At 42.2% G+C, this 24,262-nt stretch overlaps 1 protein-coding gene across 2 annotated transcripts in view; it reads left to right on the plus strand.

The window, feature by feature from the left end:
- The window catches only part of LOC116572051, a 43,737-nt gene that overhangs the window by 9,578 nt on the left and 9,897 nt on the right, over positions 1-24,262 (plus strand). The window contains exons 11-15 of one of the 2 annotated variants that reach the window (XM_032310742.1): positions 3,380-3,460; positions 4,410-4,502; positions 12,892-13,012; positions 18,657-18,751; positions 23,383-23,545. In XM_032310742.1, the coding sequence (XP_032166633.1) occupies positions 3,380-3,460; positions 4,410-4,502; positions 12,892-12,936 (219 nt within the window). In that variant the 3' untranslated portion in view covers positions 12,937-13,012; positions 18,657-18,751; positions 23,383-23,545. Of the gene's footprint in view, positions 1-3,379; positions 3,461-4,409; positions 4,503-12,891; positions 13,013-18,656; positions 18,752-23,382; positions 23,546-24,262 lie in introns of those variants that run through there. The other variant, XM_032310743.1, reaches the window with a different exon arrangement.

Genomic DNA, 24,262 nt, shown 5'->3' on the forward strand with positions numbered 1-24,262 from the left:
CAGATAAAACATTTTGATATTTTTTGTATGATGGAAAATATGCAATTTTCCCTGTCTAGGTGTATGGTAATAGTCTCAGATATATCACATCTAAGTTTAGATTTGAATGAGTTCTCCAGTGTCTAAAGTGCCGGGTAACTAGCCCAAAGTGGCTTTTGTTTTATTACTGTGTGTTGGCTAACCTTCCATTTGGTTCCCTTTTACGGCAATTATCCGGTTGGCGTGGTTGGTCAACAGTTATCGATGGGCCTGGAGACATGGTCTGGGAGTCGGTTATCTGACGCTCAGCTTGGTTCTCCCTGCATTCTCCCTTCTTATTCTTACTGCTTGTTACGTTTCTGCCTTCTCTTTTCCTGCTTCCAAAATCTTCTGAGAGTTGCCAGATAATAAGAGACAAATTGTGCAAATTGAATGTCAGGACGTGGTGCATTCGTAAGTGAGCTTTTTGCCATCAATGGTACAGCCGATTCCTTCTGTCTAAGCCAAATACTTCTCCAAACTGGCTTAAGCTTGATGAATTTCTTTCCTTCTTTTTTTTTTTTTTTTTTAAAGTTAAAGTATGACAGCTGCTTATTTTCATTTTTGTTCATCTGGTGAAACCAGAAGGGGCCCAAAGAAGTCATTAATGTCCACTGTGTGAGGGCTCTAGGAAATGCGTTGAGGGTAGAATGCATGAACAGTATTGTTCACCATATGTAGACTAGAAACATCCTTATGTTCAGGGTCCATGGGTAAGAGAGGGAGTGTGTTATAATTAACTGTATAGTACATATGGTGGACTAGAAAGTTTACTCCTTGGAGACTAGTTTAGTTATAAAATCAAACAAACAATGAAAACAGAGTCAATTAACAATGGCTCTATCAAATGTTGCCATGTACTCCATGTCAGTTATGCGGAAGACCCTGGGGTCAGGAAGCACAGACATGTTCTGACCCTGAGCCCTCACTTTTCTGAAACAGGTTGTATCAGATGAAGTTAACAGACCTAGTTCAGAAGAGGGTGGCACTGACAGAGAGAGAGAGATAAGCCTTATTTGCCACACAAATCCCTTACTATGACTTCACCAAGGACCCTTAGAAAGTCTGTGAGTCCTTCCCTCAGAACCCATGTTCCGTGGTCATATGAGGGCCCTCTGTCAATATTGCACTCCATCCAACTATGGGATCACTAAGAACTGTGTTAGAACTCCGTAATCTGCTACCTTGTGGCTCCATTTCCAGGGACTAAGTGGCTGTAAGTCTTGCTGACTGAATCTTTGATGGAAAAAGATAGGTCTGATTGGTAGCTTCTGTTATACAGGACAATGAATATTTTAAGCTTGACCAATCTGATCTTCTCAAATCTAGACAAGCCTCTATGCTTCGAAATCATGTTCTTTGCCAAGACAAAAGGCAGATGGTGCCAAAAACCCTGCAACTGCAACAGAGAATCTGGTTTTGCAGAGCAGTCTAGCAAGATGACCTTTGATCATGCTCTTTTGCATCTGATGCCTTCCAGACATTTCTTGAGAAAATGTTAACAACTTTGAGGACTCCATGTATGTTAATAGGTGTATTTGCAAAATGCAGATGTGTCTTTTGCTCTGCTTCTGCTCATAGTCACATCTGATTACATCAGCAGCTTGCTCAAAAGTTTTCAGTGGCTCCTTGTGGCCCTTAGGATCAGAACAAAACTGTTAATGAACTAATGTGACACTTTTCTCTCTATCTTGTTTTTTTCATCCTCTCTTGATTATACCCAACTTGCGATCTAGACATTAACACTTACTGATGTTTTTAGTTCTTTTTTTTTTTCTTAAAGATTTTATTTATTTATTTGGCAGAGAGAGATCACAAGTAGGCAGAGAGGCAGGCAGAGAGAGAGGAAGGGAAGCAGGCTCCCCGCTGAGCAGAGAACCTGATGTGGGGCTCCATCCCAAGACCCTGAGATCATGACCTGAGCCAAAGGCAGAGGCTTAACCCACTGAGCCACCCAGGCACCCCGATGTTTTTAGGTCTTGGAGATTCTTGAAGGTCTTCTTTGACTTTTCCCACCATCCTTTTCCTTCCCACTCCCATCTTTTGAATTTGGTTGGGTGTCCCAGCTGTGTCATTGTATAGATTTCAGTAGGTTTTTGTACTTCTATTATAAGATTTACCATGTTTTTTATATTTGCTTGGTTGTCTACCTCTCCAGCCAGACAATAATAATCTCTATGAGATTAGAAATCACCACGTCTGCATCGTTCCCTCTTGGAGACCTTTACTCAGCACAATACTTGGCACATAGTGGGCAGTCAAGGGACTGTATTTGAATCAATAATTTCTATTCTGGAGGCTTAGATTAAATGAGCATTTCTGTGTATTAGCCTAATACTTTCTCCTTTTTAAAAACACACCTTAACTAATAAATTTACCTCCTTGCTCATCTATCTTAACTTTGTTCTGTTTTAAACTTCCTTTTTTCCAGAGGTTACAAATAGCCTCAGGTCCAAAACATTAAAGCTGTAACCTACAAAGTATAAAATAAAAATTTCTAGGATCCTATAGGACACGGTCTAAGTTCTTAAGCCCTGGGGTGCTTTGTGAGTAAGACCAGTTTCACACAAAACCACTGGAGCACTTGAATCTCCTAAATTGATACTACGATGTGCCTGCTTTAAATCATATTCTGTTGTATAGGGAACATCCTCATGGGGAAGTTCTGGTGCATAAAGATTTGTGACTCTGATAGCCTGGCATCCAGGAGCACACACTCAGAGACATTCTATCTTGATCAATGTGTGATGAAGTAGAGAAACTCTACAGGAAGGGCATAGAATCTTGAGGCTTATCCAAAACTAGTCTTTCCAAAGGGCACAGGAATCTACTATGCCCTCAAAAGGTTTTATTCTCAGCCAACCATAAGGCCTAAAATGCTTACCACTAGAGTCCTCTTAGATTTTCATTATTGCATTGAAAAAATACCTTTTTAGAGTAGAAACATATTAGCCCATGAAACCCATTCTATGGATTGGTTTAATGGATCGATTTAGTCTAGATCGAGTAAGCTGCCTCTTAGAGGAGAGAGAATAGGATCCTGAAGAATCCTCCTGGATTTTGCCCAGGTATGTCCGAGGTGATGATTCCAGCTTCTCTAAGATGGAGGGGCAAGACATAGCTGTGCTTCAGTTCCTCTAGCTGCCCAGCTTGCTGTTGAGTAAAGATCAGACGGACGTCAACTCTCAGCATAGATCGTGAGCGTCATCTGGTTAACCTCACATTCTTTGACATCTTTGCCAAAAGATCTCACACAAATATCAGAGATTTCTCTGTGTCTGTGGAGCACATGTTTACTCGCCACCACTGAATTGAGACTAGTAATGTCCTTCTGATTTCTTTTCTTGCTTTTAAAACAGAGAAAAAAATGGAGTTTCTGGCCTGCATTTGTCGAGTTTCGCCTTCGTCTCCTTGTCCCAGTAGCTGCAATCGTTTTCCTAGGGTATGTATGAAGTGTGCAGGGTTTCCAGGTGAAGAAAATCCAGGGGAAAAATTGGACAGAAGACTGGCTAATGACCAGAGTGGGTTTAACCCATATTTGAAGTCTCACTTTCAGTAACTGGCGAGGGTGATACTTCTGGAGTGTATGAACCAGCTGGTATTAGCAAAAGTGTGAAGATCTGCTGATGGAGGAGGAGGCAGGGAAGGTTTGTGGGTGTGTTTCAAAGTCTGTTGGATGCAACTGGTTTAATTTCCTTTGTTCATCTGCTTCAGTGTTTGCAGTGATTTGAGAGGGTCGTTTTCTCCCCCCTCCAACACATTTGGTGAAGTCTGCTGATACTGTGTCACTCATTAGGCTGTCAGCAATAGTAAATGTTGTACATTCCATTTACATCAGGAAATTTTCTCTTAAAGAACAATACAAGATACAAAGCCTGGTTCCAGTGGGGTTCGTGCTAGGGAGCCGGAGAAGCAGAGACAAAGAAAGTCAATGAGGAAAGGAAAAAGAAACATGGAAAAAGACAGAGAGACATAAGAAAGAGTCAGTGAGAGACAGAGAAGGGAGAGAGAAAGTGCCAGTGAAAAAGAGGGGGCAGAGAGAGAAACAGAAACACCCAGAGAAGACAGACACACACTGAGAGAGAGAGAGAGAGAGAGAGGGAGAGAGCCAGAGCCGGACATAGAGATGGACAGAAGAGAATATTATATATGTAGAGAGAAAGACAGAACAAGATGCTCAGAGAATTGGGGAGGGTGGGGCAGTGGGAAGGAGAGAGTCAGAGAGACGAGGGGAAGAGGGAGGAAGTGCCGATAGTCAGGGGGACTGGAGGAGAAGGGGAAGGGAAGAAGAGGAGGACAAACAAGGAGGAGAAAGGGGAGGAGAAGAATATTCCATGAAGATCCAGTCTCACTCACGTAAGCGCTCCGTGATGTTTTGATGTTACCTCTAGGTGCACAAGATTTTCCTACCAAACCCAATCCAGGAAGACAGCAGACTCACAAGTCCTCAGAGTAGATGTCTTCGTCAAGGCAAGAAGGCAAGGGAGAGTGCTGTGAAGTGTGTAAACCTGGCGATTCACAGACCTGTATCCCTGGGGCTAATAATACATTCTACGTTAATAAAAAGTAAAAAAAAAAATTAAAAAAAAAGAAGGCAAGGGAGAAAAGTGATTAAAAAGAACACTTCATAAAACTCCAAAAAAGTTTATAAACAAATTGATCTTGTTTTCTGCAACTAATTCTCTACTAGACAATATCAGGAGAGTGAGTTTCACTTTTTAATCCAGATTTCCCACAGTTGTATCCGTGGGGAAAATTCCCTCGAGAAGAATTCAAGACCTCTTTTTAAGACCTCATCTGTGTTGTGTCTGGCTCATATGAGCACTGTTTGGACACTGTGAGTTAGCCAAGTTATGCGTATGTTTGAGTGGAAACAGTTTTGGTTTCAGGGGAGTGAAACCCATTCAAGCTGAAGGTCAACCAAGTATGAGAATCATCCTAATACGAATCTGCTGCTCGAATCAGAGCTACCACTTGTTGAGCTTTTGCTATGGGCCAGGAGCAATGGCAAGCTCTTTAAATGTATTGTTTCATTGTATCATCACAGTAGCCCTATGAAGTACATATATTTGAGAGATGAGGAACAGAGGTGCAGAGAAGTGAAGTGATTCACCCAAAGTTCTCTGGGATTTGATCTCAAGCAGCAAAGTTCTGTTTTGTCTGATATAGATTGAAAAGATATATAAATATATATATAAAATATATATATGTTATATATAATATATATATATATGAGTGTGTGTGTGTGTGTGTACACATTATATATATTCTTTTTAAAATTTTTTTAAAAATTTATTTGACAGACAGAGATCACAAGTAGGCAGAGAGGCAGGCAGAGAGAGAGGAAGGGAAGCAGGCTCCCTGCTGAGCAGAGAGCCCAATGCGGGGCTCGATCCCAGGACCCTGGGATCATGACCTGAACTGAAGGCAGAGGCTTTAACCCACTGAGCCACCCAGGTGCCCAACAATATATATATATATATTCTTATGGAGAACAAACTAGTCGTTTTCTCTCCAAGGCAGTTGGGAGTTCTGAAGCAAAGAGTCATTATCGGTCAGTTTCTTCATATTGTTCCCAGGGATTTGAGTGGTGCTGTAGATATTAGATGGATATTGCCATACATCCCCCGTGACGTCATACAGAAAAACTCAAGTGTCTTGGAAGACTGTTCAGTCTGTTCATTTTACCAAACTGACTTAAGGGAATGAGTTACTTTCTATCTGTAACGGCACTGGCAGTGGAGAAGCCCTGGGCTAAAATGATTGAGGCATCAGATTCTAACGCTCAAAGCTGAAACTTGACAGCGCTGCGCGAACGGTGTCCTGTTGAACCCTTGTCTCACAAGATAGTGTGTAAAGAAAGTTTCCAGGATCAGATTAACCCATACTGGGTTAATCTCATTTTGGTTGGTCTCTTACTGAAAAATCTCTTGCTAGAGGCCACATACACCTGCATTTGTGTTCTTCCGGTGGGATTGGTCTTCCCTTCTCATCCCATCTCCCCAGAGCCACACATTATCCGACTTTCCTTAGATGGCATATGTGGTACTCATCACTCACGGCCTGGTTTGTTATTTAACATCCGACAAATCCATGTTTTACTTGCCACCTAGATTGTGAGTTCCTTGAGACCGGGGACTTAAACCTGCTTGTTTAAATCTAGTACTGTGTCACGAGGTAGCAGGTACTCAATAAATATTTATTCGTTGGCACATTCACATGTGAAAGAGTGATATGTCTTGGTTTGGTTCCCCCCAAGCAGCTCCTGAGACAGCAATTTGGGTAGAAGTCGTCTATTGGGAAGTGATCCCAGGAAGACCATACAGAGCCTCTACTTGAGGCAGAGTGAGGAAATGCAATAAAAGGTACATTAATGGAGGGGTCACAGCTGTGGCCAGCTCAGGCTCAAGCCTGCTGGGGACTCTGGCCGATGGTAGCACACAGAGCAGGGTTGGACCACTGCGGTGGGATGAATCTGGATTATCTTCTACCAGCTTGCTTGAGGGTTGGTCCTGGGGTGTTAACCCTCTGTACTTCTGGCCTGTAAGACAGAATGGCTGGAAAACCTTTTGGACAAGCTGTCAGAATGTGCCAGGCCGCTCCAGTGACCCCTGGAAATGTTGGCAGGGCGCTAGTGATGACCAGTCACATTATCCAAGAGCAGCATCATTTAACTGGCCTCCCCTATTCTCAGCAACTGAACAACATATACTCATTCAGCCTTGTACCTATAAATAAGCAGTTTTTTTTACCCCAGCTTAGGTTTTTCCTGCATTTAGAAACCTCTCCTGGTGTGCCTGGGTGGCTCAGCGGGTTAAAGCCTCTGCCTTCGGCTCAGGTCATGATCTCGGGGTGCTGAAATCGAGCCCCACATTGGGATGTCTTCTCAACGGGGAGTCTGCTTCCTCCTCTCTCTCTGCCTGCCTCTCTGCCTACTTATGATCTCTGTCTGTCAAATAAATAAATAAAATCTAAAAAAAAAAAAAAGAAAAGAAAGAAAAGAAACCTCTACTGTCTTTCTCCCAACTACCCCAGTGAAAAATTGTTCTGTCTGCAAAATCACAGTGTGATTTCTTTATCAAAGGTCATTACTGGTTATTTCCTAAAGAGCTGATACTTCAGTAATGGCCTTATTTTTATCTTTTTTTTACATGGGTCATTTATATGTCATTATTGTCATGTTACGGTCTCTCTGCCTATGAACAGGCCTGTAGTCAAACCAGCAACTTTACCTTTGCCTCTCAGTATCGCCTCAGGTTTCATTTGCCATTTTATTTACTGTTCTGAGGAAGATCAGCATTGGTTAAGGTGCTCGAGGAATGAACACATGGGGATACAAGCAAACATATGCAGGGGACCCTTCCCAACACTTCGGCTGGCCTGCAGGCCTCGTGCTAACAGCAGGAGATGACAGTTTCCATCAGCGATGTCGTAACCACCCTCAGCATAACCAGCTTCTACTGGAAGTCAGTTTGGTTTTTAATACTGGTTGTGCTTCCTGCCTGTACCCCAGCCCCGGAGCTCCACATGTGACAGCCTCCCCCAGCGGCCGAGGTTGACGATCTTGTTTGACATTGCCTTGCCTGGTGCTTGATTAGGCATCAACTTCTTCCATCCTAGCTCTGGAAACATTTTCTGGTGGTTCTCCTATACCCCTTGGCCCTTAACGAATTTGTCCTTCTAAGACTTAAAGATTCCTGGGGGCCCGGACTGTCTGCCACTCTTTGTCTGTCTTTTCTCAGAGCACTCAGTACCTTTCCTGTTTAGACGATTGGTGAGTACAATGAGTTGAGCTGAACTGGAAGACGGACAAAGAAAATCTCTCGTGTCTTTTCTTTACTGACTGCAGAGTTGGAATGCAGAGTAGCTGGATGGAAAGTGGGCTCTCTGGGAGGGTCAAGGCACTCCTACACTGGACACATGTTGTTTTCATTGTTCGAGGCATCAGTGTTTAAAGATTTTTGCAAAAAGAAGTTAAAGAAAAAAAGCAATCAGAGAGGGGTAGTGACTTACCTTAGGTAGTTCCTACCTAGTGGCTGAAAACGAAGTAGTAGATTTGTGGATGTTTAAGAAAGGACACGGCAGTTGTGATGTGGAAAGAGGAAGCAAGGAACACTGTTGAATGGGGTTTTTAGGATGAGGCACCAGGAAGTGATGTTAATTGGAGGAGCGAGAGCAGTAAAGAGGAGGTAGGCGGGTACACTGCAAACTGAGTCCCTCTGAACCCTATAGTTTCCTGAGGTCACTGTTATTACAGGACACCAATGCTTCTAGAAGATTGCTACAGTGGATTATATGGGGTAAGCCCTGCTTTCTTTCTGTATTTGTTTCTTGGTATGCATACCTTGAGCCTGTGAAGCCATGATGGAGAGTAGCTCTTCTCAACTAGAGACTTTTTTACAAGCCCTTACTCATTACAGATAATTTTGGGTCTCCACTAAATGCTTTTAACCTATGAATGTTTGCTAGTTGGCATCATAAGCCAAAACCCAAATCGAATAACAGTACCTGCTCTCACACTCTCTAGTCACACATGGGAATCCCTTCAGTCATCTCCAAGACAAAAGATCCTTTGCCACCAATTTTTAAAAATGGGAAGTCTAACCAGAACCACTGACTCACCTGCCCCAGTGAGTCAAAACCCAACTAGCCGAGGTTTTTAACTTTAATATTAATGTGCAATAATGCTTGGGGACCTTGATGTAACCCATGGTCCATGTGGCTCTTGGTTATTCAAAGGTATATTATACTAAGATCCTGCTGAGCAAAAGAGGGGGCATCAGCATTTATGTTAGGAGGCAATAAAGGGTGCATCCACTTAATGAGGTTGGGTGGGAAGAGGAAGACGTGGGAATTATGTTTTAAATAGGGTAGGGAAGAAATAACACTTTTTTGTACCCTAGGGAGATACAACCTCCTAAGATGGAATCTGTATATCAGGATATTTTAATGTTTCCTCTGGAAACTTGCTCGTTCAGAAGACCATCAAGCAATTTTCATGAACTTGTCTCTTCTCCCTCACACCTACATTGACAAGTGGAACTTTTCTCTTCCATCATAATCAAGACACAGAAAAATGGAGGTGTTAGGGGCCATCTGGCAATTCAGTAACACATATATTGATGTATGTGTGTTACATTTAAAGGCACAGTATGGTAGTGCAGCACAAAAAGATGACTTCTAGATTCAGCTCTAACACTAACTAGGTACTGAGAATCTGGATTAATTCCTTAACTCTTGGAGTTTGGATTTTCTCACCTATAAAATAACTGCACTAAACGATGTTCTCTGTTGGATAGGTCTATTCAATTTTGATTCTGGATTAAATTGTTTGTGGGAGACATAAAATTCTTTTCATCTGCAGAAAGTCATCATTGTTTAATATATCTATTGTCCTTGTGAATGGAGGTAAATACTTACAAAGAAAATATTAACCAAGAAATAATCCAATAATTGTTCTTCTTGTCCTCTTGTATTCCTTGTTTTTCCTTCCATTGTTGTTCAAAATGCATGAAAGTGAATCAGTTAGAACATAGGAGTGCACATGCTCTAAAGCCACCTCTATTTTATTTTATGAAAAGGAGGAGAGAGAACAGAAGGGGAAAATACATAGGCATGGCATAAAAGAACAAAAGGACCAGAATGTTGTGCTGGGGGAAGGGAGCCATGGTTGTTGAAGCTTCAGTAAAAACTTTGGGAAGAAAATGTCCCCAAAGAAAGTTTTTTCCCCCAATAGAAACACCTAAATTAGTGTTAATTTTTCCCATTGTCATCTTCCTTCCCTGTATTATATCGGAATTGGTTCAGAGAAAAGACTGCACCCAGAGAACATAATAAACATCTCCAGGAGAGGTGGGGAGGGACGGGCAGAAGCAGGAAAGAGATGAAGGAAAATCAATTGCTCCGTGCTGACAACTTCTTCTTGTAATAACAGTATTCTGTCACATTGCATTAGCAGCACTTTGCAATTGTATGTGTTTTTGCTAACAGGCTGTAAAAGTGTAATCATATGAGCGCTGAATACATTGTATTAGTGGGAATGATTCAAGGGGATGTGCACTTATTACACCAGTATGGTGCATAATGTGTTGCTTACTGAAGTGAGACTTATCATTTTAGTAAAAGTGTATTTGTTATTTATATGTTTGTTTGTTGTGGCATTGGTGCCTTCCAGGAAAAGGTGCACAGTCCTGTCGGGGAAAGATTTTTTTCCACCCTGCTCTCTCTCCCCACTCTGTATATCTGAGCAGCGTGGCCCTGAAATTGAGATTAAAAAAATTGACTTGGGGTACCAAATTCCCAACCACCTGAGAAAGCAACGGCTGTGCTTGGGTTTCCAAACAGCATTTGTAAAGCTAATGGGATTGTGGCTGTGAAGCATCTTTTGCAAGGAAAGTTGAAGGAACAAAAGGGGAGGAATTTCACATGTGTGTGCGAACGACTGTGGGTTGGACAGATACACCCCAAAGGATGGGCTGAGAAAGACTCGGCTAGAATTAGAGACAGCCTGGAAAGAGGCATGCAGGATCCTTGAGGATGATTTTTTTTTTTTTTTTTTGGCTTGAAGGAAATTTGTAGGAATTTAACTCTTTCTACCCAGTACTGGAATGCATATGGGATCTTTCTAAATAGAGCCTTTCCTGACTACCTAGTTCTGAACTCTTGAAACACCAATTGTCCTGTCGTTCATTGGACATTGATTATACAGCGTGCGCGCGCGCGTGTGTGCACGCGCACATGCCTCCTTGGTGACAGTGTCGGTCCTGGAGCACAGACAGGGACTGTGCCTTGGACAGCCCTCCCCAGCTAACCCAACACACTTGTCCCGAGGTGCCCATCAAGCAGCTCTCCCTTGGTTGACCTCACCCACAATGGACATTGGGATCTACATCTGTATTGGTTTTCTAGGGCGGCTGTAAGACAGTAGCTCAAACTTGGCGACTTAAACAACAGAAATTTATTGTCTCTGGGTTCTGGAGGCTAAGAGTCTCAGATCAAGATATCTGCTGGTCAGGCTGGGGCTTTCTGAGGACTGTCCATGCCCCTTTCCTCGCTCCTGTGGTTTGTGGGCAATCCTGGATGTTCTTGGGTTTTTATGAGCCTTGCCATGATCTCTACATTCATCTTCACATCATGTCCTCCCCCTTTGTATGGGTCTGGGTCCAAATATCCCCCTTTTATAACAACACCAGTCCTGCTGGATGGGGACCCCACCCTACTTCGGTAGGACTTCATCTTAACTGACTGGATCCACATTTTCAAGGAGGACACATTCTAAGGTACTGGGTTAGGGCTCAGACCTCTGAATTCATAGGAGGACACAACTGAACTCATAGCAGTGCTCTGCCCCTGAGAACAGTTCATACAGTTGGGGATTGGTATAAATTCTCTCTCAATCTGATGGTGTCTGTTAAGTGAAAACAGCCTCTGCAGTTGGGAGCATCAGCTGACACAGTCACTTACCCTGTGGCGAGCATGGTGCCAAGGGTTTTAAGTGCATTAATTTATTTAATACTCACAATGTCATCATGAGGTTGGTGCTATTATTATCCTCATTTTACAGATGAGGAAACTGAGGCATAGAGGGAATCAGCAGATTGTCCCAAAGGACACAACGGATTCCGTTTTCCAACCTGCGTGTTTTGCCTCCTGACTCTCTACACTTAACCGTGGGTGTTTATAGGCTCTCTTAATTAGACAGAACTTGGATGGCTTCTTATGTAACTATTTCCTCTCTTTATATAATATTTATATCTATATCTGGGGCTTTTTAACACACCAAAAGAATATAATAAAGGACTTTTAGACTTTAAGTCATGCGATGGAAATGAGATCCCTATTTTATTTTGCTAACCTTGAAATGGATCTCCCACTGAAGACTCCCCAGGAAGCTGTTCTGGAGTTTCGGCATGGCCCATGGTCCAGAGGCAGAGGAACTGAGGTTGGATGTGGGTTGGATAAGGTGGTGTTGGCTAGGACTCCAAATGACAGTCCTTCCTCAATGTAACATGGTGATTTTGAGCTCATCTGGGCTTGCGTCCATTGAAACCGGTCCAGTCTGGTGGCTAGAGAAAGCCAGCAGGTAACGTGGGCTAGGGTGGCATTTGGAGGCAGGAGAATGAATCGATCTTGGTTCCTGTGGTTAGTGAATCAGGGCAGGAATCCTTCTAGTGGTATAGGCTATAGGACAAGGGGTCGAGCTCCCAGGGGCAAGGGGCCTGGCGAGGATGGCCAAAGAGAAATAACATTTACAGAACACCTGTTGGACCTTCAAAAAACAAACAAACAACCCCCCCAAAAAACAACAAACAAACAAACCAATGAGATCTTATTATGATTTCCATTTCAAAGCTGGGTCTTCAAAGTTACCTGACTTACCTTTGTAATCGCAGCTAGCAAAGGAAGGACCTAGAATTTAAACCCAGCACTGTCCAGTGCAAAAGCCTGGACTCTTCCACTGCATTACATTATGCAGTTTTACACAGGGGGGAGTCAGTGGAGCTGAGGGTATAGGCTGCAGGTCCTCAGTGTCTACCACGGAGTGGGGCTGTCGGAAGAAAGGAGCTGACATCATTCGAGCAGGTGGAACATTTACTGCACGGTCACTGATGCACTGGCCAAAATTAGGTATGTTGTGCAGGTAACCAAAATGATGGATGTCAGTGGGGTCTAAGTGAAGATCAAGTCAGAAGTCTTCTAAAAAGGACGCTGCCTTTCTGAACTAGAAATCCATTGAAAAGCTGCCACATTGGTCCCTATTATTATTTAAGAGTTTCCTTTCTAGTGAATACTAATAAGCTCATCCTGGAAATAAATAGCAGATAAAGTCCAAAAAAATTAACCTTGTTTTCTCCTTCTGTGTTTCTAACAAAGGCCTCATTTCCGCAGGAATCCAGATGTGGAACTCTTACTGTCTGATTGCTGAGAAGGGGGAGCAGATCCTGGACCGTGTGTCCTTGAGAAACACAATGCCGTGTCCAGAAATGCTCACCAAGTAAATGTTTTTGATGATATAGTCCATGAGCACTTCATTGGGTTCCTCCACTGACTTTCCTGAGTTCTTGAGGCCCCAAGAGCATTCTTACTGACTTTTTGAAAAAGTAAAAATGGGTTATACTGTGCTTTGATTTATGCTTTGTGTGGGGTCTCATGTTGAAGTATACTGATCTCCATTTGTGTGGCACACCACGTGCTGTATGAAGTTACTCTTGACTCTGCGATTTTCCAACACTATTTTTTCTAATCAAGCAGCAGCTATTGTATACCTGCTTATTCTGTAATAGGTTCTGTGGGTGAACCAGAAACACAGGAACCAAGGTCCTAACCTCACATGTCCTACGTTCCTACCAGGAGTAGAAATCACGGATACATGTGAACATTAAATACCAGCGGAAGAGGTGAGCAGTAGTTCCACAGAGTGGTTCTAGACAGGTCTACAAAGGAGGTAAGAACGGTGCACACATCTGCTCTAGGAACTCAGAGGAGGGCTTCATATGGTGGGCGGGGCCGTTCTGGGAAGACTCCAGCTCGCAGCCGGAGCAGAGAGAGCCAGACTTGCCTGCAGGGAAGACTGTATTCCTCTCACTCTGGTTTTCCCCAGAGGATTTTGACCTGACCTTAATATAATATAATATAATATAATAATAGGACAGTTATTTTTACTATCATTTCAGCTTTTTATGAATTTTTTCCTCCAGCCATAAAACCCTCCAGAGAGGTTCCACGGGTTATTAGTCTATCTTTGCATGGATTCTTTTTGGGCCCCGGGGGTAGGTCCAGGGAAGTGTCTACGGGAACAGTTAGATCCGTGCTCTGGGTTCTATTCTCCACCTGCTGGTGTGAGAGCCTGGGACTCTTCTGCCCGCCTGGAATGGGGCTTTCAGCAGAAGCAGAAGAGAAGCTGTGGGAGCAGGTGGGTCTGACGAGGCCTCCACCGGCCTCACAGCGTGTCTAGAAATAAGTTCATTTGAGTGATGAGTCTGTTTTAGTGCTATTATTTATGTTTCTCAGTAAGAGGGACAATGGTATTTTCCTTTTTTTAAAAAAAAGGTTTTATTTATTTATTTGACACAGAGAGATCACAAGTAGAGAAGCAGGCAGAGAGAGGGAGAAGTAGGCTCCCTGCTGAGCAGAGAGCCCGATGTGGGGCTCCATCCCAGGACCCTGAGATCATGACCTGAGCTGAAGGCAGAGGCTTAGCCCACTGAGCCATCCAGGCACCCCAGAACAATGGTATTTTCATTCTAATTCAGTTATCTGAAATTAAGTAATATAAAACCACCAACATGAAATATCTAATAAGAGATGACAGGTGGGAATGCCTGGGTGGCTCAGAGGGTTAAGCATCTGCCTTTGGCTCAGGTCATGATCTCAGTGTCCTGGGATCGAGTTCTGCATCAGGCTCGTGGCTCAGAGGGGAGTCTACTTCTCCCTCTGCCTCTCCCCTGTTCCTGCTCTCTCTCTCACTCTCTCTGTATCTCTCTGTCTCAAATGAATAAAAAAAAAGATTCTTAAAAAAAAAGAGAGTTGGTAGGTGGTTGTTACTCTGTGAACCTCACCATCTTTTACCGGCCCTAGCAAGTACTAGGTTAACTGGATCACCCTTCAGTGTGGGAACTCCTGAGGTAGCCCTCGAGGGCAATGCAGGGAGTGGGTTTCCTAGCACCAGGCAAATGGCGATGGCCTCGGCACAGAGACTAACCTGCCAGAGAGCATTGACTGTTGGGTGTGATTTGACGCTCTTGATGGTTCTTTCCTAATTATCAAGGCTGGTAAACTCAGGTTAGTACAGAGCAATAGTGAAGTCAGGATCATGGGTTGTGTCTTGTGAAGGTTTAGTCCTACCTATTCTTAATCCTGAACGTTTTCTCTAAGTAGGTAGGATTAACCAGGAAGGTAAGAATAGAGAGATCATTTCTGTTCCGACCGCTACTGGAAAAACACAGATCAAAAGAAATGCCCACCCACAGTTGACTAAAGAAAGTCATTGATGTTTTGAAACAAAGAACGTCATAGTATGGGGAGTGTCAAAAAAATTATCCATTTTTTTTCTGGACAAAAGAATGTAGAATAGCTCTTTCGGCAGTGAGAAGGATGTTCTGCTGCTGCTTTTCTCTGTGTCTAACCACTGATCCCACAATTCCTTGACCGTGTTTGGATACAGAGTCCCCAGAGCTGGCTCTGCTCACATCTTCCTTGGAAGCATGCAGCCTTATTTGGGATTGATAGGAGAAAACAACAACAACAACAACAACAAACAAACAAGAGGAAACCCAGGAAACCTCTGATATTTGTGTCCCAGGTAAAGGCCTGTGGACTTGCTTGACATCTTGGAGCCCTACTTGGAAATAGTACTTGGTGGAGAATTTAGATGACCTGAGAGCTTAATTATAAATGGACAATATCACTCAAAGTTTAAAAGAAAATAGACAAGGTCTGATGATAAAAAATCTGGATGTTAGATCAATAGCTTTTTGTATTTTTGCCATGGTAGAAAGGCCTTTGGGGTCCTAGGTTCTGGCCCAGAGGGCCGCATCATAGCAAGGCAAGAAGAAGAACCAGTGGGCTTGGAGAGTTTGCCTTCTGAGATCTCATTGGAATGAGTCTGTGACATATAAGGTACTTTTGGGGAGAAACTTCTCTTCTTTCTTTTTTTTTTTTTTTTTGCATTTTCATTAACTAAATCCTTCACTAACATTTTTCTAGTTATTACTGCTTGCATTTAAACATTCTTACGGACCCAGGCCACGTTCTTAACTCTCTCACTACTGTGTCTACTACTTGCCTCTAATTATCGACTTCTCAACACCCCCGCCCATGCCTCTCTTTCAACCCACAGAACAAATACAACCCTCACTGTTTCCCTAGATCATTTAGTTTGTACTTGTCATAGGGACCCTGAGTTAGGACACATTCTGTGTTCCTGTTACTTTTGTACAAGCCCTTTCCTGATTCATCTTTGCAACCCACACAGCTTCTTGAATATTTTAAATGTTAAATAAAAGTTTTTTGAGTGAATAAGCAACCGGGGGATAAAGACTCATTTGGATCTGTGAGAAGCCCGAGCTTCAGAAATTTATTTCAAATTATAGAGATCCTGGGAGTTTGCTTTAATGACAGCATTTACCTTAGCCCTTAAAAATACTTCTCTGAAGGAGGTTAAACATTGCCTTCAAATTCCTTCCCTCCAAATTTGTCTCACTGACTCAGTAAACACTTTATTTACAGATACTATGGTATTTTAGACCAATTTTTGTCTGAATGATAAGAAAATATCAAAGAATGTGAACTAAGGAAAGTCTTACATCTTCCCAATATATCCTGAAGTCATTTACATGTTTCCTTCCAAGGATATGTTAAATACAATGACTTCTATTTGTTTTGCCACTACCCCCAGTTAAACCCAGTACTGAGTATCTTTTCCCTGGTCCTCTTCTCTAGCACCTTAATTGGCCTCCCAATGATTTACCATTTTCCCATTTATTCACGAGGCTTCAGCAACATTGTTTTTCAGCCTTGAACTTTTAAAACAAAAATAATATAAAGCAAAGATGAAGTCAAAACAAATAATTTCCTAAAACCTCAGGGGACTCTGACTATACCTTCTCCTTGTCCTTCATAGCCCTTTTCGATACCATATATCATGATTTCTTGTTTAATGCCAGTATTGCTATTAAAGAGTAAGTTCTGGGGCACCTAGGTTGCTTAGTTGGTCAAGTGACTGACACTTGGTTTCAGCTCAGGTCATGGTTTCAGGGTCATGAGATCAAGCCCCACCGCTGTTCGGTTCCACGGTCAGCGTGGGTCTGCTTGGGATTCTTTCCCCCTCGGCTCCAACCTGCACTCATATGGGCACTCTGTCTCTCTCTAAAATAAATTTAAATAAATTAAATATTTTTTTAAATTTTTAAATTTTTTTATAAACATATAATGTATTATTAGCCCCAGGGGTACCGGTCTGTGAATCGCCAGGTTTACACACTTCACAGCACTCACTGTAGCACATACCCTCCCCAATGTCCTTAACCCCACCCCCCTCTCCCTCCCCCCTCCCCTGGCCTCCCTCAGTTTGTTTTGTGAGATTAAGAGTCTCTAATGGTTTGTCTCCCTCCCGATCCCATCTTGTTTCATTTATTCTTTTCCTACCCCCCCAAAACCTCCACATTGCATCTCCACTTCCTCATATCAGGGAGATCATATGATAATTGTCTTTCTCTGATTGACTTATTTTGCTAAGCATAATACCCTCTAGTTCCATCCACGTCGTCGCAAATGGCAAGATTTCAAATAAATGAAATCTTAAAAGAAATAAATCATAGGTTCCATAAGGGCAGAGATTGCCCACTTTGTTATGTGGAGTATAACCAGACCCAGATAATGAGTGGCGGAAAGCGGGTCGTAGTCTTTCCTCTCCTGGGAGAGATTTAACAGTCAACTTTCTGGTGATAACTACTCAGAAGTTTGAAGACTGCCTTCCTTCACCACCGTCTCTGCTACGAGTTTGTAGTTCTACAGGTTATTTATCCCTGGGCCTTTCTGGAGTATTCTTTGAGTCCCTTTGCCATTCTGGCCCCTGTCTTTAAATGAACTCTAGTTTGTGTGTTGCTATTTAAAAATGGCACCCAGAGCTGAGTGTGATATCCCACCTGTGGTCTGACTGGTGTACACTTGAGAAGGTTGAGCGTCCTCTTCAAATGTGATACCTTCATTAAAGCTGCCTAAGTTTCATCAATTCCTGTGTACAGTCATCTTGCTGCTGATGTTGGAGCCCACACCTGAGGAGCACCCCTAAATTTCTTTATTCAATATGCTTCTAAGACACATTGTTAGTGTTAAGGACTCGTTTCCAGAACTTTGCATTTACGCTTATAAAATAGAATCATTTTACCAAGCTAACTCCAAATGCTCTCATTCTTTAAAATCATTATCTTTCTTGGATTCTTGTTACCTGCAAAACTGGTGTCTTCATTCTCTTGGCTGTTTTCTTACTGCATACCTACTTTCTGCTAAACTGTGTGTTAAATGTGGTTCATAAGGTGGTCATGATACCAACTTTCATGGAACATTCTAATCATTGATGAGACTTCTGAATGCCTCTGCAATGAAGACACAACCCTATGGCTATCATTTAGAATCCCTTCTAGGTATCTATCAGTAAGAAGTATTTCTTTTATATGTTTTTTTCAACCAATTAATAGCTCACCTGATATATTGTCATTTGCCTTATTATCAGTACATTAACCAATACATAAGAATATGATTAGAGACTCACTTTAGGTATTATTAGATTACCAGTAATAAAAGACTTATTCAAATTGGCTTAAGTGAAAATAGACTCATAAGGACACAAGGAATCTCATAAACTTAATTGTAGGAAATATTGCTGGGCCCCATGGAACTGGAAAATCATCAGTCATGTTCTTTCTCCATTTCTCTCTTGAGAGCCCACCCATACTCCAGATCTCCTGCTTTCTTCTCATTGTAGGTTAACTGCTTCTGGGAGATTCCTAGTTTCACCTCCCTTCAAGTTTGACTTTCATGATACCAACCCTGGGAACCACTTCTACATGGACATACTTTTCCCAGGACCCAGAATCACCTGCCTGATTTTCCTTTCTTTCTTTTTTCTTGTTTATTAGTTTAAGTCTTAGAAGGAGAGAATCTGATTGGCCGCTGGATGATGGCAAATGGATTCCCCTTTGTCATGCTTGTTCAATCAACTGTGAGAGAAGAGGTGAGGAGAGGAATTATTTTGTCAGAATATCTGTGTCTTACAGGGCTGATTAAGCTGATGAAACCGGAAAGGGAGAGTGGGATGGCAGGCATTTAGTCTAGCCTGCCACTCTGATGAGAGCATCTTCATAGTTTCTCTAAAATCCAGACATACTCTGCCTATCAAATTTCCCAATGAACTAATTTGGTAATATTATCAAAGGAAGTGAGAGTAATGTGGCAGGATATGTTCTTGGGGAACCTGTTCTTAAATGTTATCATATTTTCTAAGAGACCGCAAGCCATTGCTTTACCAATCCATTCTACAATCTTCCCCCGGATCAGCTTCCAGATCATAGATCTATACTATGCAGAACCAAAATTAAGACCAATATTTGCTCCTCCCTAATAACTCTGATTCTCAATGATACACAGATAATGGTTTAACAGTCTCATTTTCAAGACTTTTTGGTACATGGGTGTAGTGAACATAGAGATATGCTGTCCTAATCCATCTTGGAAGAAGGACTTACTTAATTGCAACTACTCACGGTACCACCAACAGACACTTCTCAGCTCTCAGTTCCTGCGGGGATATCTTATTTTCGGAGACTGATTAGCTCTTAGCCCATGCCCTTCCAGGTGGCCCACATCCAAGGTGAGGGTACAAAGGCTCTGCCACATTAGTCCAACATGAAACCACTCTGATGGGCCATTTCAACTCAAGAGTGCTCTGAATGGTTGGCTGAGGCTGCTGGGCCTACGGGACAGTTTGACTTCTTAGATCCAATCCTGATTCCTTCCTATCCAAAGGTACTTCTACCCACACATGCAATTCACAGACTCATTTCAGTCTGTTTCACAAAGAACCCAACGTATGGCATGGCAAGACTTAGTATCATATTCTTGACTGGCTGTTAATAATCTACCACCATTTTGACATTTTCTCCATTGTTTTCTTGTGCTACATGTAATTTCCTGTGTATCCATCTTATCTTCTTAACCTGTGTGTGGACTCTCCCAGGGCAACATTCCATGTACTGTACTTGTTTGTGTCCTCACTGCATTCTTATTCAAGTCTCTTCTCATTGAGGCCATCATTGGCCACCATATATAAAATTGCATTGCCTGCCTCTCAAACCCTGCCTCCCTATCTCTTTTGCCTGATTTATATCTTTTTCATAGCATTTATCACCTGCTAGAATATAGTTCATTTATTTTAAAAATTATCTCCCCCCCACTAGAAAGTAATCTCTATGAAGACAGGAATTTTTCTTTTTTGTTCACTGCTAAAGCTCCAGTACAAAGAATGGCACCTGACACACAGTAAACACTCAGTTGATATTTGTTGTATTAAACTGAATTAAATTAGCAAAACCTTTCATTGTAGTGTTGTAAGAGTCTCTTATATCAGTCAGGGTCCTGACAAGAAATAGATGGCACATTCAAACTGAGTATGTGAAGAGGCATTAATTAAGGAAATATTTACAAAGTTATAAGAAGGTTTTTGGGAAGCCAAGGAGGGATTCTGAAGTACTCTGGAGCTACCAATAGTAGGGAGCCATTACCACCCTCAGATATGAAGCAACAAGCAGCTAAGGGACCCAGAGAGAGTAGTTATAAGGAGAGGATCTTCTAACAAAAATTGTAACCTATTGTAGAGGGAAGCATCCAACTTTCAGTGCTTGGCCAGAAGGGAACTGGGACAATAAACACTGACCTCACTCTCTTCCCACCGTCTACTGCCTCCTGGAAACTCCTAAAGGCCGAACTGCCATTGCCAGCAAGCAAAGGAGCTCACTGATGCAGTCCTGGAGAGCCAGCATCTCAGAGCATAGAATAAGGTAGAAAAGGATAGAGATCCAAGGCTAACAGGAAATATCTGGAACATGCCTTAAAGCAAATGAGCTGTTGCCATTTGGTCATAAAGTTGCCTGTAGCACGTGGGGAGATTTGGTTAAATGGATTATGATTGAGAGAGAGAGAAAATCCAGGCGGATGTCATGCAGTAATGGGTATAGGAAGGGGAGAAATCTTCCTCTCTTAAGAAAGGAGAAGGTGAGTTTCTGAAAATGGGAGCTAGAACTGGAGAGAACGCTTTCTAAATCTCTATGTTCCTCGAATTTAAAAGAGGATGAGATGTTATTTCAGCTCTCTGATTCCTAGACTGAAGGTGGCTTCTGAGAGGCTCCCTTTACATTAGTATTCAAGCCACTCTGAGAAGATTCCAAGAGTGTGGAGAATGACAGGAGGATTCAGCATCCAAGATTCTGGCTGTTGTTGACAGTTTTAAGCTGTAACTGTGGGTGCCAATCTGGTGCCCCCATTCCCTGCATGCTGGGAGTGCCCTGCAGTGTCTTCACCCTCCCTGGCCCCGGCCACCTGCCAGTTGGCATTCGGCAGTACACTGGGGCCAGAGTGGTCCACCTTCCTTCTGGGTGAAAGAAGAGGGCTGCAAAATGTCCTGGGAGCCACCCCTCGTGCCAGACATGCAAACAAAACTGGCCGAGTGGAAACAAGCTGAGAACTAATGCAAATGTGGGTATGGGAGACAGAGCGCACAAGGCTAGGGAAATTGCACTCTTCATTTCTGCTTGGTCGAGGAGGTGCTATGCTTTCTGAACCTGGGGCATAGTGGTAGGAACAGCTGTTCAAAACTGTCTCTGTCAACTCCAGTGTAAGAGTGTGAGCTTGGCTGGGTTAGGGGAGTACTTCTATAGTGGAAACCTGCATAGCATCTATCTACAATCTGTAAAGGCAATGGAACTTATGTGTCATACAATAAAAAGAAGACAGGGAGGAATAAAACTGTAAGAATAGAGTTTGTTTAAGGCATGGTGGCAATCATCCAGATGGTGGCTGAGGAAGGAGAGAGCTGGGGAAGGAAGACAGGATGCCACTGTGAAATTGCAAAGAGCAATGAAGTCCTCCAGGTGGGAGAAACCTAGAAAACAGATGGGAAGGGTTTCCTAACTGAAAGATAAAGTCCAAGCAGTGTAGCCTGGTGGTCACAGGCATTTCCATAGCTTCCACGTAACTTTCACTTCAGCTGATTATTTTCAAGACATGCAGATGGAAGCTGATGAATTCCATCCCACATCTCAACCCTGGAATTTCAAACTTGAATATTATCATCTAAAGGCTCAGTAATTCCTTCAGATTCAAGCCATCCAAAATAGAAATCAACATTCTCATCCCACTCAACCACAATTTCCCTTTATTTCCTTTAATTGTATTTCAGTCCCTTAAGTTATTCAAACCAGATCCCTGACCACCATCCTTACTCCCTACATTTCCTTATCTCTCGATCCAATTCTTTACCATGTCCAGTTGGCCTGAGTACTCTCTCTCTCTCTCTCTCTTCAACCCCATTATCACACTGCTAGTTTTGGTCTAAGGTATTTCTTATCTGGGTCATGGCACCCTCTTGCAAGAGTTCTGTTCTCCATAAGTCCAATTCCTATGCTGCAGTCAGAGTGATCTTTTTGAAATTTAAGGTAGATTATTTGCTCCCCTGATTAAAATTTTCCTCCATTGTTTTAAGATCTACTTAAAATTAGCCAGAATGGATTACCAGTGTTAGCTGAAATATTATTTTCTCAGAGAAGTCTCCCCTGATCTGCAGAGACTTCTCAGAGAAGTCTCACCTGACTTACAAGTGGTGTTCCCCTTCTTTTAAGTAGAGTTTCCATTGATAAGTGGCTCTCCACTCAGAAACTTCATTTCTTACCCCTTTGCATCTAGGTGGAATGACATGGCTCATTTCTACCAAGAAATAAGAGCTGAGGTGATGTTTATCACATCCAGAAGTGGCTAAGTATCAGATCTATCTACCATCTTTAGGCTGTTCCTTTCCTCTCGATGACTAATTGGATGAATAGAATTTAGAAAAATATTTTGGGAAATTCCTGGGTGGTAGAAGGAGCCAGAAGAAGGATGGAATCTGAAGCCTCAGTCATCCTTGAGAAGGAGAACTGCCCAATCTATAGCTATAATGTGAGTAAAAAATAAGCATTTGGTATGGTGTAAGACATTGAAATTTGAGGATTGTTGGTTACATCAACTAACATAAATTATACTCGTACCTTTATCTACTTCCTTATCAGTTATGACGGAATCTTAGTGTTTTTGATTTTTTTAAAAAAATATGTCTTATCCATTAGGTAAAATTTTGAGAGGATAGAGGCAGTGTCTTTCTTGCTTTTATAACTAGATTCATAGTATGGCACATGATTATTTCATCTTTAGATAATAATAGCTCTTACCATATACTCTATTGTATATGTATGCTCTATTGTAAGCAATTTAATTATACCAACTCAATAAATAGATGCCCTATACATATTTTTGTGTAAATAAATAAATGAATACATTTATGCTTTGCTCCCTTCCACCTCATTTCTCCATCATTTTTTTAACCTCTCCCCTAAGCATTTTCTTTGGACCCCAAGTTCCCTGGCCTATTTGCCTTTATCTGACCTATATCTACTTGTCCTTTATGATTCTGTCCATGTGATCTTTTCCAAGGTCCTCTCAGACATGTGCATTTTTTTGGATGGCCTCCTCTGCCTGTGCTCCCACAGCCCCTGGACAATGTGTCATGGTACTTATTTCAATGTTAAGTGGTTGTTTTCTCCTTATAATCCCTTCTAGAAGCTGAGATTCTTGTGGACAGTGGCAAGGTCTTTTGTCTTATGCATCTCCAGTGTGAGCAAGGACCTAGCACATCACTGATGATTCTCTACTGATGTGATTAGATAGATGAATGGTGAACTAAGTACTCCACAGTGGGACCGCGACTGGCTTTTCAAGCTAGGTGACTTTCTACTCTGCCTTCCCAAACTCTCCATTTCAGCTTATTTAATCATCCTTCACAACAGACCTCCACACTTGGCTCATTGCGTGGTTAGAGAGTCAGCTAAGCTACTGTTAAAAGGATATCACAAAATATCATGCCTCAAGACAGTTTAAAGGTTCTATCATATCATGGTGGGAAGAGTGCCTTCTCCATGACGTCCAAGAACCAGGTCCTTCTATTTGTGTTCTGTTACCTTTAGGGTGTTGTTCTCATTAACATGATTATAACAGGCTCATGTGGTCCTAATGGTAAGGGAGTCTGGGAAATATAATCTCCAGTTGGGCAACCAGGACCCAGCTAAAACTCTTCAAAGGAAGAAGAGAGCTTGCTTGCTTGCTTTTTTTTTTCTTTCTTTCTTTCTTTCTTTTTTTTCTTTTCTTTTTTTTTTTTTTTAGAAGAGAGCTTTCTGATGGAACATTGGGAGACTTTAGTCAGTTCACCTGTGGCCCACTAAAATCATAGTTCACATCATGTCCTCTCTGGGACCTCTGCTGACCACTGTCATTACTGTCTTCTACAAATGACAGCATTTTTAAAAAAGATTTTATTTATTTATTTAACAGACAGAGATCACAAGTAGGCAGAGAGGCAGGCAGAGAGAGAGGAAGGGAAGCAGGCTCCCTGCTGAGCAAGGAGCCCGATGCAGGGCTCGATCCCAGGACCCTGGGATCATGA

Source organism: Mustela erminea, chromosome 13 (genome assembly GCF_009829155.1).
Source record: "Mustela erminea isolate mMusErm1 chromosome 13, mMusErm1.Pri, whole genome shotgun sequence".
In the NCBI taxonomy this organism is placed as follows: Eukaryota; Metazoa; Chordata; class Mammalia; order Carnivora; family Mustelidae; genus Mustela; species Mustela erminea.